General features: G+C 55.4%; 2 protein-coding genes across 3 annotated transcripts; one reads left to right on the top strand and one right to left on the bottom strand.

Moving 5' to 3' along the window:
* The first annotated feature begins 733 nt into the window (after positions 1-733).
* LOC126571586 (mucin-19) lies at positions 734-14,339 on the top strand. 2 transcript variants are annotated; one of them, XM_050230247.1, is made up of 7 exons: positions 734-1,239; positions 6,086-6,156; positions 6,244-6,625; positions 6,750-7,363; positions 7,455-7,715; positions 7,789-8,058; positions 8,150-14,339. In XM_050230247.1, exons 1-7 carry the CDS (start codon positions 1,204-1,206, stop codon positions 12,384-12,386), a joined length of 5,871 nt encoding a protein of 1,956 aa, XP_050086204.1. In that variant the 5' UTR covers positions 734-1,203; the 3' UTR covers positions 12,387-14,339. The 2 variants fall into 2 exon arrangements, with proteins under 2 accessions (XP_050086204.1, XP_050086195.1); XM_050230238.1 differs by having other exon boundaries at positions 6,083-6,156.
* Positions 14,340-14,436: 97 nt separating this feature from the next.
* LOC126572217 (coiled-coil-helix-coiled-coil-helix domain-containing protein 10, mitochondrial) lies at positions 14,437-16,622 on the bottom strand. The gene is made up of 3 exons (XM_050231361.1): positions 16,350-16,622; positions 15,211-15,379; positions 14,437-15,122 (listed from the first exon to the last, which is right to left on the bottom strand). Exons 1-3 carry the CDS (start codon positions 16,394-16,396, stop codon positions 14,877-14,879), a joined length of 462 nt encoding a protein of 153 aa, XP_050087318.1. The 5' UTR covers positions 16,397-16,622; the 3' UTR covers positions 14,437-14,876.
* Positions 16,623-17,150: the final 528 nt, after the last annotated feature.

Below are 17,150 nucleotides of genomic sequence, written 5' to 3'. Positions count from 1 at the left end.
CTCTCAGGTGGCAGAGGAGAAAAAGAAGAACAGAAAGTGCGCGCGAGAGAAGTAGAGTAAGTGGGCAAAGGGGGAAAGGGCTGGATAAGGACTGTCAGAACACTAGATCCGGCAGCATCATCGTCGCCGCCGCCGCCGCCGCTGGTCACTGTGTTGTCTGCTCTGGTTCTATTGTTTTTGCAGCGCAATTGGCATCTCTCTCTCTCTCTCTCTCTGTGTCTATCGCTAGCCCTAGTATCTAGTATCTTTTCCCTGTAACTCGTGGCGTGAGCCACACAGCAACGCGGCTCCGCTTGTATAAACAAAACAAAGGAGGAGGCCCTCTCCCTCCCAACTCGCCACCACAAATTGCAACAGCGTCCCTGGTACCATCATCATCATCATTGTCGTCTGCTTCTTGTCTGCTGCTGGTGCGTGACAAGGTGACAAGGAAGAAAGAGGGAAGCCCTGCCTGCTCCCCAACCACCAAGCCACGGTGAACCGATCCATGCAACCCGCAGCAGCATAATAACACGGTACCGCCACCTCGGACGCAGTTGCCCCGCCCCGCTTTCCGGCCCGTTGGTGTCGAAACGCCGACGAAGAACGTCCCGGCACGTTGTGTGTATATGTGTGCAGGTGTGTTTTGCCATCCGTTCCGTGTCAGTAATACTTTCTGTGATTGTATCCTTCCTAGCTTCCTGTCTAGTTCGTTCGTTCGTTCGGTTTGTTTTTTTTGTTTTTAAGTGCACACTTGTAGTTGGAGTGCGTGTGTTTGTATGGGTGCGTGAAGAACAATCGAGCGGTGGTTCTGCTAGTGAGTGAGTGCAGCAGCAAACAAGGCGTCAGCAACATAGACAGACAGCGAGCGCACCCCCGCCAGTCCGGTCTCATCAATCACACAACGAGTAGAGCGGCAGCAAACCAGTAGCCTTCGCGAGGGGCCCTCCTATCAGCAGCAATCCGAGCAACCGACCGATCAACAGCAATCGCAGCTGTCGCCGCGAACCTAACGGTACCTACAGAAGAACGGCGAGCGAGCGAGCGAGCGCGTTGTCTTCCTGCGAACCCCCCTCCCCCTCCATCCCGTTCCCTGGCCAACTCCCCCCCCGGGGGGAGGGAAGGTTGGTCCGGTCGCCGGTCAACTTAGCTAAGCCTGCTGCCGCTCGTTACCGTTCCGCCGGGGGCCGCTAGGGAGGGCGGCACGGTCGGCTCAAGGACCGGATGTCGCTGGAGGCGATCCAGCAGCCGGCCAACACGGTAAGTCCGCGATCACGCCGCAACCAACCCCGCTCATCCCTTCTCTCTCTCTCTCTCTCTCTCTCTTTTTCTGTCTCACACTCTCTGGCGCCGTTCAATCATTTGTTTGAATCACGCTGAGTGTCACCGGAGTGTCCATCTTGGTGGCATAAAGAAGAGAAGGAAAGCACCTTGGCGATCCAAACCGATCCTGGTGCGCGTCGGCCCTAAAATTAGAACTTCTAACGCGGCGCAGCTAAAATTAGCGCCAATCGAAAGCGGAGCCGAGCGAGGGCGCAAGCCTAGCTTGCCTGCTTAGTTTGTGTGCACACAAACACAACACTACACGCCAGTACACGCGCAGGTTGCGCAGGCGCAACCTGTCCCGTGGCGTGGTAGTTTTCATCCCGTACGAATGGGGCCAATGTGACTGGACCCCAGCCAGGCTTCCCCCAGGCACCCAAGTGGGTGGTGGCCTGTTTACCCATGTTGCGCATGATGGTGTGGCCCATTCTAGGTCATCGGTCACCGGTGTTGTTGCGCACCCCGCTCCCTAGATGGTGATGGATTTTTGTGTCGCAGGCGCAGTTTAACCTCCGAAACACACACACCAAGGACACACACGACGGGCGTGCGCCCTCCCCCCCCCCCCCTCGCGTGGACGATCGATCGATCGATCGGAACGCAACGTCGGATGTCCTTCGATCGAAAACCCCCACGGTGGCCCCAAGAAGGAGAGGAAGAAGAAGATCACTCGCGTTTGACCGAGCCTTGACCGGTTGACGGAGGGCCACAGGAAAGGACCTTCCAGCTCTTCCACTTCCTTGGGCGCACTCGGAACTAGGCCAAAAGTTCGAACCGAAAGCCGAACCGCGGGGGCCTTTAAAGGCCATCAAAAGCTCTAATAAGTCGGAAGACGAAGGGGGATGGCGAAGATAGGGAACGAAACCAGTTCCTTCCAGCCAGCCAGCCAGCAAAACTAGACAGGCGAAAGTGTTGGTCGTTCCCTGTTGGCTGGCTGGTGGTATCCAGCGATTTTTAAAGCGCTGTTCGGCGGCGCATTTTTTTTCGGCTTAAGGGGTGCCACATAAACATAAATCATCTCGCCAACACCTTCGCCATCCCTTTGGCAAGCAAGCAAACAAGCAGCAGCATCCAGCACGCGGCCGTTTATGGCTGTCCCCGCCGTTCTTCGGCCTCTCCGCTCTCTTTCGTACTGCGTGCGCGCGCGCGCGTGTGTGCAAACTGTCGCGCGTGCCACCGCCGTCTCAGGTGGTTATGCTGCTGCTGCTGCTGCTGCTGGATGCCGTCTCGTACCCGCCCCTCTGTGCTACTTATGTTTATCTTCTTCGCCTTTCTTTGCTTCTTATGTTTTCGCGCGGTTTTGTGGCCACAGTGGGGGCTCAGGCCCCCCCTAATTATTCCCTTTTCGTTGTAATGCATTTGAAAGCCCCCGAAAGGGGGAGATGAGTCACCAGTCACCAGTCGCCGGACTGTCTGTTCTGCCGGGAGCGTTCAAAGCAGAGGATCATAAATGAGCAAAAACTCCCCATGTAACTCCTCCGGCACTGGGCTGCTGTCCACGGTAAAAGATGGCCGGCCCGTGCCGGCGCCGAACCATCAGCGCACAGCGCACAGCGCACAGTGTTTGGTGGTTTGGAGCGAAAGCGCCTATTTTTAGAACCGCCCAGAAGGGCCACAACGGCAGCGACACGGTGGATCGCGATTGTTTTGCGACTTTGCACGCTACTGCGCGGATCGATCGTTCGGCAGGCAGGTTATGGATGGTGGCCAAGGTCGTGGTTCACGCCCTCACGCTCTCTTGCTGCTCATATTGTGGGGGAGGATCGGGAAGTGGATGAGTGCTGATGGATGATTGCTCCAAGTAACTCGCATCCCTGGACGTGATGCTTTCTCTGTGCAAATGCGAAAAAAAATACATGATGCGAGGTAGCCGGGGGGGGGCCTTGCCCATCAAAACGAGCGAGAAAAAAGAAACAGAAAAAGAAAACCGAAGAAAAAGAAGAAGGCCTTGCACCCAAAGTAGGCCAAACCGACGATGGGTTCCCTGAGGGAACAGCATCCCCCTCCTTTTTTTGTACCCTTTACCCGGAGGGGTGGGGGGAGGGGGGGGGGGTGCAAAACGGGTTCGGCGTGTGAATGTCAGCCGCGGCAGCTGCTTTATTTTCCACCGAACCGGAATGGGTTGCGCTGGCTGGCCACCAACATCACCACCACCCCCCCGGGGGGGGGCGCTCGGACTGTCCTTCGCGCGACGGAAGAACACTTTCGCTTGGACGCGTGTGGCCTCCAAAAACCGGTGCCGGTTGGTGGTGGTGATGGTGGCCACCAATCGGCCACCACCTCCCCACCCCTTCACCCCCCCCCCCCCCTCCCCCTCTCGAACGTGTTGGAATTGGAAATCGAAGTGCAATTGGGAAAGCGGGCAGTTGCAGGTTGCACCGCACCGCTGAGCGGACGTACGCTCCCCACGCTACCCCGTTTTTATACTCCCCCCCCCCCCCCCACACACACACATACCCTTTATTCCGGACCCCCTATGCTGGTCCTGGTCGATCGGCGAGAGTCTCACTGGCGACGCGGGATAAAAATAAAAACCCCACCGCGGTGCGTCTCGTTTCGTTCAATCCGACAACTCATGAACCACCCCCCCACCCCCTCCCGCCACCCTTTTAGCGCCGGGTGCACGCACAAACCCGCGCCATTGTTATTGGCGGGCTCGATGTGCCAATTGCCGCTGTGTTTAGTTTTGATGTGCGATGTCAACACCGCGTTCCGTCACGGCGAAGGTGATGAAGGGGATGAAGAGGGTGGTCCACTGGTTGTTGGTGGTGGTGGTGGTGGTCGGTCCGTTAATGCATCGGTCGCCAGCGCCATTCATGGCCACGCGGCACCCGTGCCTGGATTTTATTGCCTTCATCCCCCTCCCCCCCCGGGGGTCCACCCCTTTTTCCTAGGCAAGGCCAGGAGCGGAGAGAAATTGGATGCACTTTTAACGATCGCGAAGACGCGGTCGGGTCTTTTGGCGGGCACATTTGTTGTTTGCGATGGTGGAGGCGATGAGTCATCGGAGAGACCACCTTAGACCACCCGCTATTGTCCGGTAGTGGACATAGTGCACCCCGGTGCACCATGTGTGGTGCAGGTGGTGCGCGCATGCTGGATCATTGTCGAGTGTCTACCTATTGGCGGAAGTTTTTGGGTGCTCTCTGAGACGATATGTCGAGTCGATCGAGAATCAGCTCAGCTCAGTTCGTTCTTCGTTGTCAAGCGAGACGTTGCTGCAACGCTGGTGATTGTGATTAGAACGCCTTGCGTCACTGTGTGTTTTTTGCATCTTTTTTTAAACTTTTGGTGCAGTTTTTTGTTTTTCTGTTCGGCTAAACCGTATGTCGCAGCGGCAACCACCGCAGGAGCTACCTGCCCATCTGCCACCCCTTTTTGGGGGTCCTTCTCGGTGGTCCGGCCTCGACCAACGGCAACAGCAGCGCCAGTGGCCGCCTCTGGCAGTGGTAATGCAGCGGAGTGGAGCGTGTAGACGAAGTAAACCAATAGACAGAAAGAGAGAGAGAGAGAGAGAGAGAGAGCGGGGGGGAGAGCGAGAACGAGGGAAAAGCGGAGGCGGTGGTACGCAGCAATAAAAGGTGGCCAGGCCAGGCGGCCAAAGACAATGCAGCGCAATCCATCCGCTTACCTTTCCATTTCGATTCGGCCATCACCGTGACACACCGATGTGGCGCCATGAACATCATCATCATCATGATCATCATCATCGTTGTCTCGTGAGGCTCCTGACCTTCCTTTCTTTCTCTCCGTTTTGTTTTTTGTTGTCTTTCTTCAGTGTTGTCGGAGGATTTTTGGTCTGCTGCGCCTTAAGGGGGGACTTTGGTATTTAATTTTGTTTTGTGACACATGCCGTTAACATTTTTATCTGAAAGCTGATCCTTTCAAGAGTATTGTGTAAAAGTTTTGGATCAATCGAGGAAAAGCTGACAAAGATACAAGGCTCGCAATTTGAAGAGTGTTTCCCTAAACGTTTTCAAAGTCGGTGCCCATTCAGTACCGTAAAAAGTACTGAGCCGATCGGTTTGAAATTTTTTACACATAATCTGTACACTTTTTGCCAGGTAGCCCCGTCGAGATATCATTAAAAATGTTGATACTTTTTTTAAAACAAATCTGTAAAGTTCGTTTTTTGTGGCAAAATCGCAAAAAGCATCACTGTTTCAATTTCAAAAATCTGCCAAACATCGAAAAATAGAAATATCAACAAAAACTCTCCTGGGATACCTAGATAAACTTATAATCTTTCTAACGAGTATCGATTTGCATATTTCTGACCACCCATCACGCAGCTACGATGGGCACCGGAAGAAGCATCTTTTCGAAGACACGACTGCCTAAATTTGATGGCATGGATTAATTTTTCAATGAATGTTGCCCAAAACAATACTAAATATTCTTCATAAGTTGTAGATTATTATGTCATTTACATGAAAAAATACAGTTGAATGGTTGCGTCACAAAAAATCGTTAAAAACGGGCCTTTTCTTGGGCCCGAAAATACCAAAGTCCCCCCTTAATAGGGAATTGCACGGGGCCCATGCGCCATGCGCCAAGGCTCCTCCTGCCAAGGCCTTCAGGTCTGCGACAGACGGCTCCAGAAGGGTTTTACAGAGTGAGAGAGATCTCCCATGGCCATTGCACGATGCCATGCGATCAGCGTTTCCTTATATTATGCTCTTTCATCTGATGTGTTTTTTTCTTCCTTCGTTTGCTTATCTCCATTTCCGGTGACATCGAAACCAACTGGACTGGATGCCTCCTACTGGCCGACTCCTAGCAGCAGCAGCATCAGCAGCGGAGCAACAGCGCAGAAGATGGAACAGTGGAGGTGGTGGTGAAAGCGAAGGACAGGTAACCGGGCAGGCACAAAAGGACACCGAACCGAACATATTGTCACTTAAACCTCTCTCTCTTTCTCTCTCACTCTCTGATTTGCAGTGGATGCCAGTTTGGGTTAAACGGTGGCTCGAGCACCCAGCACATGCCTGCGCTGCCCTCGGCAGGGGAGCAGCGCGCACTTCGCGTCGCTGCACCACCAGCAGCAGCAGCAGCAGACCCGCACGGTAGCACCGAGCATGATGGTGGTGGCCACCGAGCAAACACCGAGGATGCCGAGGCCCCCAGCAGTCCCCAAGGTGGTGGTAGCGGGCCGTCCACCGTCAGCAACCATCCCGCCGGCTCCATCGGCGGTGACGATCGCCCGGCAACCGGCAGCCGGCCGGCTTCGTCCTGCAGTAGCAGCTCCTCCTCCTCCTCCGACGTCCAGCAGCATCTACAGTCGATGTGCAATCTGTTGCGCAAAGAGGAAACGCTCAAGATGGTAAAACGGAACGATCGATCAGCGCACATCGCACGGGATCTCTTTTTTTTATACCACCACCACCACTAGCAGTAGCTGCTAACGAGCGCCCTCTCTCTCTCTCTCTCGCTGTTTCTCTGTGCAGGCTGTGAAGCTGGAATCGCTGCGACCGGGACGGACGCGCTACCTGGTGGTCGTGTCGCGGACGGTCGTACCGGGCAAGCGGGTACCGCAGGCGGGTGTGAGCACCTTCCACTATCCCTCGTGGCCATTATCATCAACATCACCAACATTGTCATCCACCAGCTCCATCTCCTCCTCCTCCTGTACGCCACAGCCAGCGCCACAGCCGCCGCCGCCGCCGCCACCGCCGAGTCGCGCTGGCCTAGACGAACTGTCCTTCGGCCACGGTGCCGTAATTGCTTCGTGCGAAAGCGTTCAATGTGATAGTAACAATACTAATACTAGTGTAAGTAGTGCGGGCGGGCTGCTGGCGGACGGTGGTGGTGGTGGTGGTGGTAGTAGCAGTAGTGTAGATTGCATCGACACGGGCGGCGCCCAACCGTCGGCCCTAGGGTTTTGGGCCCACCCGATGGCCGGTGGCGCGGTATCGGGTACGTCGCCAGGCCACTCGTCGTCCAACGGTGACAAGGATGTCGTGGAAAGCTGCCTGCTCGGTATCGACTGCAACGAGCGGACGACGGTCGGGCTTGTACTGAAGCTGCTAGCGGACACCTCGATACGATTAGATGGCGATGGGTAAGTGTGCAGGAAAGCTATGCAAGAACCATTGGCTAACCACTCTCGGCCGGCCGGCTTCCTCCCCCCCCCCCCCCCCCCCGTTTTGTAGTGGTTTCAGCGTTAGCTCCTGCGGCAAGCAGCACATCTTCAAACCGGTCTCGGTGCAGACGATGTGGTCGGCACTGCAGACACTGCACAAGATCTCGTCCAAGGCCCGGGATCACAACTTTTTCGCCGGCGGACCGTCCCACGACTGGGTCGCCTACTACGAGCGGCACATTGACTCGGACCGCTCGTGTCTGAACGAGTGGAACGCGATGGATTCGCTCGAGAGCCGCCGCCCACCATCGCCGGACTCCATCCGGAGCAAGTGAGTAATCCCGAGATCCCGCTGCCCCGTGCCCTGTGGCACCTGCCTGATCGTCTCGTTCTCTTTGCCACAGACCGACGAAGCGTGAGGAGACGGAGAGCGTGATACGGTCGAAGCTGAAGGAGCTGATGGTGTCGGTGGATCTGGACGATGTCACGTCCAAGTTTATCCGCGGCCGGCTCGAGGAGCTGCTCGATATGGATCTCGGCGAGTACAAACCGTTCATCGACGCCGAGATGCTCATCATCCTCGGCCAAATGGATGCACCGACCGAGATCTTCGAGCACGTGTACCTTGGCTCGGAGTGGAACGCCTGCAACCTCGAGGAGCTGCAACGGAATGGGTGAGTGGGATGCGGAGTGCGCGCACCGTCATCCATAATATCATCACTCACTCACTCACTGTCTCTCTCTCTCTCCCCCACTCCACTATAGCGTACGGCACATATTGAACGTGACGCGCGAGATTGACAACTTTTTCCCGGGCCAGTTCAACTACTGCAACGTGCGCGTGTACGACGACGAGAAGACGGACCTGTTGCGCCACTGGGACAACACGTACAAGTACATCTCGCGCGCCAAGATGGAGGGCTCGAAGGTGCTGGTGCACTGCAAGATGGGCATTAGCCGGTCGGCGTCGGTTGTGATTGCGTACGCGATGAAGGCGAACGGTTGGGACTTTGAGCGGGCCCTGCGCCACGTGAAGAGCCTGCGGAGCTGCATCAAGCCGAATAAGAACTTTATGATGCAGCTCGAGACGTACCAGGGCATGCTGGACGCGATGAAGAACAAGGAGAAGCTGCAGCGCAGCAAGAGTGAAACGAACCTGAAACTGGCCGGCGCGAAGGAGGGTCGTTCGCTGCCGGGCAGCGAACCGACCCCACTCATCCAGGCACTCAACGGTGGTAACAGTGGTGGTACGGTGGCAGTGACGGCTGGCGGGTCATCGGTGGTACCCGGTGTACGGCACCGCCCGGCACCGGGTGAATCGCTGATGCAACGCACCCCGCTCCCCGGTACGACAGATCGCCGAGCAACAGGGGAAGGAGGAGAAGGCGACGAACAGAGAGGAGAAACAAGAGGTGCAGATACGAGGGCTCGCGTGGGTGCCACGGTGGATGCTCGCTACGGAACGGACGAACCGACCCCCGGCACCGGCACCGGCACCGAACGGGCCGATCCGTTGGTCGATGTGGATGCGATGGTACGCGGGCGAACACGGAACCGTGCACGGGCAGTGCTGCAGGGGCTGGCTGTTGGGACCGCCCGAACGTCAGAAACGCCCGGTGCGACCGGTGATGAGCCCGTTGGACGGCGGTCAGGGTTTGCCGTTCCACTCGGGCTCGGCTGCCCCTGGTCCTCTTCCTCTGGTCGGCTTTTGGCGAGCAGCAAGCGGCACAAGAGCCTGTCGCCGGATGTGCTCCAGCCACGCTGGCCCTCGGTATCGGGCGGTGACTCCGGTGCCGTCACACCGCTCGGTGGCAGCTCGGTGGTGGAGAGCAGTGGCGGTGACAGTGGTACTACGGTTGGTGGGGGCCGGCGCAAGCACCAGAGCTTCTCGCTCGAACATCTGCACGGTGGTGCGCTGGAGCTGCGGTCGGCTGCCGCTGTCGCTGCTGCCTCCTCCTCCTCCTCCTCGTCGACAATGGCCGCCGGTGCGGAACCGAAAACGATACGCATGCCATGCGGGAACGGTCAGAACTACAGTGTTTCGCCCAACCAGATCGTGCACCTGCAGGACAAGCTACCGTTGGGTGGTGGGCGCCGCGGTAGCAGTACAAAGCCGACCGGCGTCAACATTAGCGGTATGTTACGGTGGCAGTTTCATGTGGCACAACCAACCACCACCACCAACCCGCCAGCGCACAACAACAGCAACGAGCACTCGAGAAAACAGCTAATCTTTCACTCGAGCATCGTTCCCGCACACACCGATCAACCTCGTGTTGTGGTCACTGCTGGTGGCAGCAGCAGCAGCATCACGTTCCTCACGGTCAAGCCATCCTCAACCGCATCGGCAGCATCATCCTCCGTGTCAACCTCAACCGTGCCATCGACCGCGGGGCTTGATCCCGTGCCGGTTTCGTCAGTGAGATCGATAGTCAGTGGGCTGGAGTCGGTCAACGTTGGTGACTCCAGTGCCACCACCACCACCTCCATCGCCGGGAGTGGCAACATACCGGTGGCACCACCTCCTTCGTTGCCTCCGGTGGAGGTTTGCTCCGGTGTCGGTGGTAGTAGTGCGGCGATACCGATCGGTTCCGTAGCGGCAGAGGCGGCCGCCGTTGCTGTTGCGGCCGCAGCCGTCTCGGTGGTAAAAACCAAAGAGCAATCAGGCATCGCCGCCACTGCTGGCACCGGTACCGGCACCAGTCATCCAGTGCAGTGGGATCCCGGCGATGCCGATCGTCTTCCCACGGCGACAATCTGCTGGACGTCCTCGACGCAGATCATACAGCAATCCTGCACACTAACACCGTCGGCGCACGAGCCACCATCGGGCACGGCAGGCTGCAGCAATAGCAGCAAACCGACTAGAGCTACTAATACCAACAGCACCACCGTATCGGTGGCACGGCAGTGTTCGTGGAGTGGATGCGATGCGACCGTTGGTGGTCGGCCGGTGTCTAGCAGTGACAGCGCCAGCGTATCGAACGTCGCTCACTCGGCTGGTGGCGGGTCGTGCCTTACGCGCAACAGTTCCTGGGGCCCGTGCGATGTCGGTTCGGTTTCCAACCGATCGGAAGCCTACGAGAAGGACGAAATCCCTTGGCATCCGGGCACGGTGAAGCGGACGAAGGAGCGCATCGAAGAGCGTACATCGGTTGCGGCAGCGGCAGCCGTTGCTGCACCCCTCGGTAACACTGCGCTCAGTGATGCCTCGATACCTGCGGCCACTTCCTCCTCCACGATCAAGCTCGTCTGCAGCGAGCGGTTGCACACCATCACCGGTGCTACCCGGGACCGTCCTGGCAATCGAAAGCGCCGGGGAGAGAACGATGGAACGGCGAAAGAGGACCCAAACACGGCTGTGGTCATCGGTGGGTCACCGGCGACGAGTCATGCCACAGGTACGGCCGCCAGCACGGAAACGCCAAACAGTTTAAAGTCCTTTGCACGACTGTCGGCGTCCGCTCCCGATTCCTACAACCTGTACGCGCATCCTCACCGGCCTGAGGCTAAGCTGCAGCAGCCAAACGACGCAAGCCCACCCACCACCACCATTGCGGCCGGTTTCCGCACCGGGGTTACGGAGAACGTTCTCAGCGGGTTCCCGGCCGACGACGCGTCGCACACGGCAACGACCACAACGCACACGGCAGCCGGTAAGGTGCGCGATCTTAAAATGAGCTTCGAGGCAAAAACGGCCAAGGAGCGGCGGAAGGAGGGGCAGAAGAAGGTGCGCTCGCTACCATCGTCCCCGGTGGCGGTCCATGTTGAGCTCGGACAATCGAAACACTCCCACGGCCCGGCCGGATGTGGTACGGGGATCGTCGTGGTCGCCAACCCGGCCCTACCCACACTAGTCCGGCAGCCATCCTCCGCCTCGTCGTCCTCCTCATCTTCTTCATCGTCGTCGTCGTCATCCTCCTCTTCATCCTCTGCGTCCTCGTCGTCGTCATCGTCGGCAGGCTCGTCGGTTTCATCATCAGCTGCAACCACCGCGACGACAGCCCTCGAAGGGACCCGTAGGAAACCTGCCCAGCAGCAGCAGCAGCAGCCCCCGGAAGATGTAACGGTGCGTGATCTAGTAGATCGGTACGAGGTGCACGTGCCACGACTGCGTACCAGTAGCAGCAGCACTACCAGCAACGCCACTAGCACCACCATGCCGCGCCAGCGTCCTCGCTCCGTGTTCGAACCGCTCAAGAGCAGCGCCCAAGCGCACTTTCCGCTGCAGGCTGGTGGCAGCAAGGTGGCTATGAGTGGAGGTGGTGGTGGTGGTGGTGGCGGCGGCACTGGTGGTCCTCTGATGCTGTCGCACTCAACTGCACTGATTCGGTCGGAGGATTTCTCGCGCCCACCGGTACCACCCATTGTGCCGCTGGTGCGTGGTCTCGTTCTGCCGTGCCTTACTGCGGCGCCACCTTCGTCACAGCAGCAGCACCAGCAGCAGCAGCAGCATCCGAACAATAACAACAACGTGGGCCAGCAGCACAGCAGCAGCAACAATGCGGCGCTGGGAAGCAGTACTAATGCTAGCAACAACAACACTACCACCAGTAATAACCATAACAACAACAACAACAATCTGAGTGGGGGTAAACGAATGCTGCAGCACGGCCGGACGCACCCACTCGCCAAGATCAATCCCACCGCCGCGGTCGTGAACCATGGGCAATATTACCACAATTTTCACTACTGCTTTCCGCAATCCGACCAGCAGAAACAACAGCAACAACACCCGGCGATCAGTCAACACCAGAACGCACAAGGACAACAGCAGCAGCAGCAACAACAACGGAATGGTGGTGGTAATGTTGGTGGTGCTACTGCGGCTGCGACTACTACCAGCACTACTTCTACTACTAGTGCAGCTTCTCCTGCAGCTATTCCTGCTGATGCGCCGATTCCCCCGGGTACTGCTGCTACCAGTACAGCGCACGTGTCGTCGCCTTCTGCCGTTGGCACACCCAGTAGTGTGGCCGCAAACACCTACAACACCATGTAACACGCGCACCGTGCGTATGCACGCTCTTGTGCAAGTTTGCTTTCGCTTCGCGATCAACTGCTTCACTACTGGCTGGTGTACCAGACCGTGGTCTGTGCTGAATGCTGCTTGCTTACAGTTTGTCACTACTGCTGCTGCTGCTGCTGCTGCTGCTGCTGCTACTGCATTTTCCCGATGGCATCACAACAGCTGCACTGCTCTGCTGCTGAACCGGTTCTGATTTTTCCGCTGTCGATTTAAACCCCAGAAAGGAACATTTAACTGCCCCAGTAGTGACTTGTGATCTCTTCCGTTCATTGTCTTGTTCATTGTGCTTGTTTTTTTTTCTTCTTTTCTCTATTCTTTCTCTATTTGAAGCACTCGGCTTTCTTTACAAGGCTCTACGTGTAACCGTGCGTGTTTGAATGTGCTACTATGCATTCGGACGCGGAGGGTTCCCACGTTACACTCGAGAGGTCGAGCGCTAACAGTTAGTTGCATTTTTGTTCTTTGAAATCGAGCATGTCTACAAATGCTATCGTAATTATATTATTACTATTATAATTATTGTCATAGTTGTAATTATTATCTTCATTCTTATGGTCATTAACATGTTTATTATAGTTATACGTTTTCTCGTTTGCACCGCGTCTATACGTACTAGGCTAATACCTATGTTTTTTTTTTTTTTTCGAGGCAATACTCTCTAAACAAGAAAGGGAAAGATAGGATAGGCGAAGAAAGATTCAAATCATCCTAGTCAAAACAAATGATCGAGCTAAACATTAAACAAATGACTCTGAAACTGAACTGAAGGTCTCCGCAGATCAGCTCAGTTTGTTGCAAAGTAAACAAATGAAATCGAAGCAAATGAAATGAACCGTTGGTATTATAGGTGGTGTAAGCCAATAAGTGCTAACAAGCGAAAAGCAAAACACAAACCCCTCTTTATGCTTCAGGAAGGAAATGGCGCGGTAAAAATCGAATAGATTTCGGATTGCTCCAAACGAACGACATCACTGACTAGCCGCGCGAACGGAACTAGTCCTCCTGGACTTTCATGTTTGATTGAACTAATGCTCTGTCTGCGTGTTTCTCTGAGTTCAGCCCCCACGCCCAGCATGACCCGGTCGTTTCGCTCCGAGCGACAAAAGGAATTAGAGTGCCCGAGGAAGAGTCCGACACTTTTTTTTTTTGTATCATTCTACCCTTTTTTTTTCTTTTGTCCCTGTTATCATTTTACCACTCAACCTGTGCGGGTGCAACACGGAAACTAGCTACAAACAACTACAGGACCGCGTGGCCGCGATTGCTTCGCGAGGGCAGTCCACTCTTACTAGCAGATTTGCTTGTTCTATTGCGAAAGGCAGCGAATAGACGAGTCGACGAAGGATGTAGCAACTCCTTTAAGAAGAGAAAGCTACAGAGAGAGAGAGAGAGAGAGAGAGAGAGAGAGAGAGAGAGAGAGCGAAGGTAATGCGCGGTCGAATACACTGTTGTACTGCATCGTACCAAACCTGCTGTGCATACTTATACAGATATATACATACACATATGCATAAAAAGGAACAAAACCATGAGAAAACACTCTATTATATGGGATAATTTGATGAGATTAGCGCCAGGAAAGGGGAGGCAGGGAGGGGGGGGGGGGGAGGGGAGGAGGGTGAAACTCATGGCTTCCCGGTGGACCGACCACTCCGCCGCACCACTGCCCCCACTCGAAATGGCAGCTCATCCCTCTCCTCCCGGTCCCGGTGGACGGACGGTGCTTGCTGAGAGAAGAAGGTCCACTAGCAGGGAAGGCCCAGGGAAGCGGAGGGAAGCGCCAAGCTGACACCCCACCATACACGCAACAACAAAAAACCTACTGTAAATGGATTGTTTGTATTTAACTGAAGTGAGAGATAAAAATGCAAGAACACGAGACAGTGCAAAATAAATAAAACAAATGAAGTGAAATGAAAAACTAAAACAAAAAAAAAACTGAATCGATAGTTTGCGGACTCAAACAGCGGACCACCGGCAACCAACACTTGAGGGAAAGCGAAACACACAGAGACACGTCGTGTCGTGTTTAGACTAGAGAAGCTTAAACTTTATTCACCCAAGTGCCTACTACTACTGCGCAGGGAAAAAGGGGGGAAGGAAAGGGTAGGGTTCTGATGGAAGGGTGCAAGTGGCGTTGGGCTGGCCGGGACTGGCACCGGCAAACTCACATCCCAGAGTCCTTGCCCGACAACCCAGCGCTACCAAACACACACGCACACAACTACACCGAGACAACAGTCGGCGGACGGGTGGCGGGAAGGAACACACGTTAACGGGTAACCGCATCCGTTGCAACACAGTCCGGGTTGGTTACGGGTGGCACCTTTTTGCTAATTGGTTTTCTTTTGCTTTTGCTTTATTCTTTACAGACGGCCTGCCTGCTATGGCCGGTCTTTCTTTTTTCTTTTTTTCTAATCGAGGGCCGAGGGATTTCTAATATCGTGCCGCTCCGTGCTCGCTTCACATGTGATGCTGCACCTTGCACTGGCGCAGTGCTTCGTTAAAGCCCTCGCACAGCGTCAGATCGGACTGATTCTGGGCGCAGGAGATGAACTGCTTGATCTCCCAGGCGCAGGGGCCACCCTCGGTGGTTGCCGCTGGTGCCACCGCGTACTGCTGCACCGGGGCTGCCTGGGCGGGGGGGGCCGCCTCCTTCGAGTCCGACCCACTGAACATACCGGTCAGGGCGTGACCCACCGTGTGACCCTGCAAAGAACGAAAGAACGAACGAACGAAGCCGATGATGAGTTGAGTGGAGGATCGGTCTGGTGTAAGGTGTTGGCGGGATACGTACCACTGCCGAGCCGATGGCAACGCCACCGGCCGTCGCGGCCATCTGGGCCATCAGGCCCGGTCCCTGCGATGGTGCTGCCATCGGGGCGGCCATCGGTGCAGCGGGGGCCGCCTGCTGAACCATCGGTTGCCTCTGAACGGGGGCCGGTGCGGCGGCCTGTGGCGGTGCTCTAGACAACAGGGAAAACGAACAGAGAGAGAGAGAGAGAGAGAGAGAGAGAGAGAGAGAGAGAGAGAGAAAACAACATTAGAATCTTCTAGTGCGTCACGATTAGCCCAAGGTGTGTTTCCATAGCGCACGTGGTCGAGAGAGTGAGCGCCTCTCCCTTTCACCACCCCCTCCTTGCGTCACCTGTTTTTGTCGGGAAAACAGATTCCTGTTGCTTGTTGATGTTGGACCCATTATTGTGCGCCGTATATTCAGTCAGCAAACTGGGAATGTGTGTGTCATCTGGAACATTCTAGGCGGAACCAGGGGTTGGTGCAACAAAACAAATTTTCGCGCGAAACGTTTGCGCCGCAAACGGTGGTCGTGTTCAAAGGTCGCAGCTGTGTGACAAACTGTCAAACGGTAGCGCCAGCCCAAACACACAGTACTACGCTATACGAGAACGTTCGAGAATAAAATTTCCATCACCCGCACCCCGCCCGCATTATGATGGATGGAAAAACTCACTACGATGACAACGGGAAGAATATTCTCGCACACAAAAAACAACACCCCGATTGCCGCCAATTATGAAATTGCGGCCAGGATCGCCTGACTGCGCGACGACAAGGCCACGGATGAGTGTTTCGGCTATTTTCGTTGCCGATACAGCCAACACACAAGGCAGCAGATATTGGCCTGTCACGCCACCGGCGCAGCGGAGGAGTCCTTTGTCGGATTCTGACTCAATGCCCTCCCGCGATCAACCTTTGCACGGCACGGCACGGCGTTGCGTCTTGCATCAGCCTCGACCCGTTCGCACGGCCAGGACAAACTCCACCAACCCGCGGAACCCGCGGAAAGCGGCAGTTGCACCACGTTTCATCATCCACCGTTTGGGCGGGCGTTGCGTAACTTCCAGGTGCAGGTTTAACGCCGATTGCAAACACACGCACGGACGCGGATCATGCGGAAGCTGCGAGAGATCTTACCTGCGAGCAGCCGGCGGTGGCGATGCAGAACGTCCTCGTCGTGGCATTTTTTTTTTTTTGGTTTGATTTATTTAGCTTTGCGTTGAGACTGTGATTGAACCGAACGGGGGTTAACACTCTGGGGCACTTTTCTCGTGCTTTTGATTGTTGTTACACTACAGGACTTATCGGATCACTTCAAGGACCACGTTGCTTCTCAAATCGTTTTCTCTGGGCACTACTACTACTGTCGTAGCTGATTGCACAAACGTCTGCGGACTTTTGTTGGTAGCACTGCCGCTTTAAGTATAGCGCAGTGGCGCCTAGGACAGGGTGACAGTCGATCAGCTGCGTGGCTGCTGGGAAACATATATTTTTTTTAAAAAAAAACGCCTTGCCAACTGCTCTGTGAGCTAGAGGTGTATGTATCAGCTGAACGCAAGCACTGGAGGATGCCAAACATTCACAATTTGACGAGTGCAGGCGCATATAAAACATAAAAGGACATACCCGGTTGGGCAATATTCGCTCACGCGCCAATCAAAGTCTCCCTTTAATGTTTAATAGGAAGCTAATAGGAGCCTAACAGGAAGGAAATCCTGATTACAGGACTTTTGCCCGCGTTCACATCTCTTACCCCGCGCTGGTGGGTATTTTTTGTGACACATGCTTTTTTTAACATTTCTCCCTAAAAGCTGACCCTTTCAAGAGCATTGTGTAAAAGTTTTGGATTAATCGAAGCAAAACTGGTCAAGTTACAGAGTTTTTATTTTGAATCCGCGATTCATACAAGGCTCTAATAAGCGCTTGGAATCGCACCAC

The sequence above is a fragment of the Anopheles aquasalis genome, chromosome X, assembly GCF_943734665.1.
Source record: "Anopheles aquasalis chromosome X, idAnoAquaMG_Q_19, whole genome shotgun sequence".
In the NCBI taxonomy this organism is placed as follows: domain Eukaryota; kingdom Metazoa; phylum Arthropoda; class Insecta; order Diptera; family Culicidae; genus Anopheles; species Anopheles aquasalis.
Note: the sequence above shows the minus strand (reverse complement) of the source record. Positions and strands in the feature narration are given on the sequence as shown.

Bases quoted from the DNA above. Each gene is read 5' to 3' on its own strand.
- LOC126571586 (XM_050230238.1), top strand. From the start codon at position 1,204: ATGTCGCTGGAGGCGATCCAGCAGCCGGCCAACACG. The intron at 7,716-7,788 runs GTGAGTAATCCC...TCTTTGCCACAG, and splicing joins CCGGACTCCATCCGGAGCAA to ACCGACGAAGCGTGAGGAGA. The intron at 8,059-8,149 runs GTGAGTGGGATG...ACTCCACTATAG, and splicing joins GAGGAGCTGCAACGGAATGG to CGTACGGCACATATTGAACG.
- LOC126572217 (XM_050231361.1), bottom strand. From the start codon at position 16,396: ATGCCACGACGAGGACGTTCTGCATCGCCACCGCCGGCTGCTCGCAG. The intron at 15,380-16,349 runs GTAAGATCTCTC...CCTGTTGTCTAG, and splicing joins CCACCGCCGGCTGCTCGCAG to AGCACCGCCACAGGCCGCCG. The intron at 15,123-15,210 runs GTACGTATCCCG...CGTTCTTTGCAG, and splicing joins TTGCCATCGGCTCGGCAGTG to GGTCACACGGTGGGTCACGC.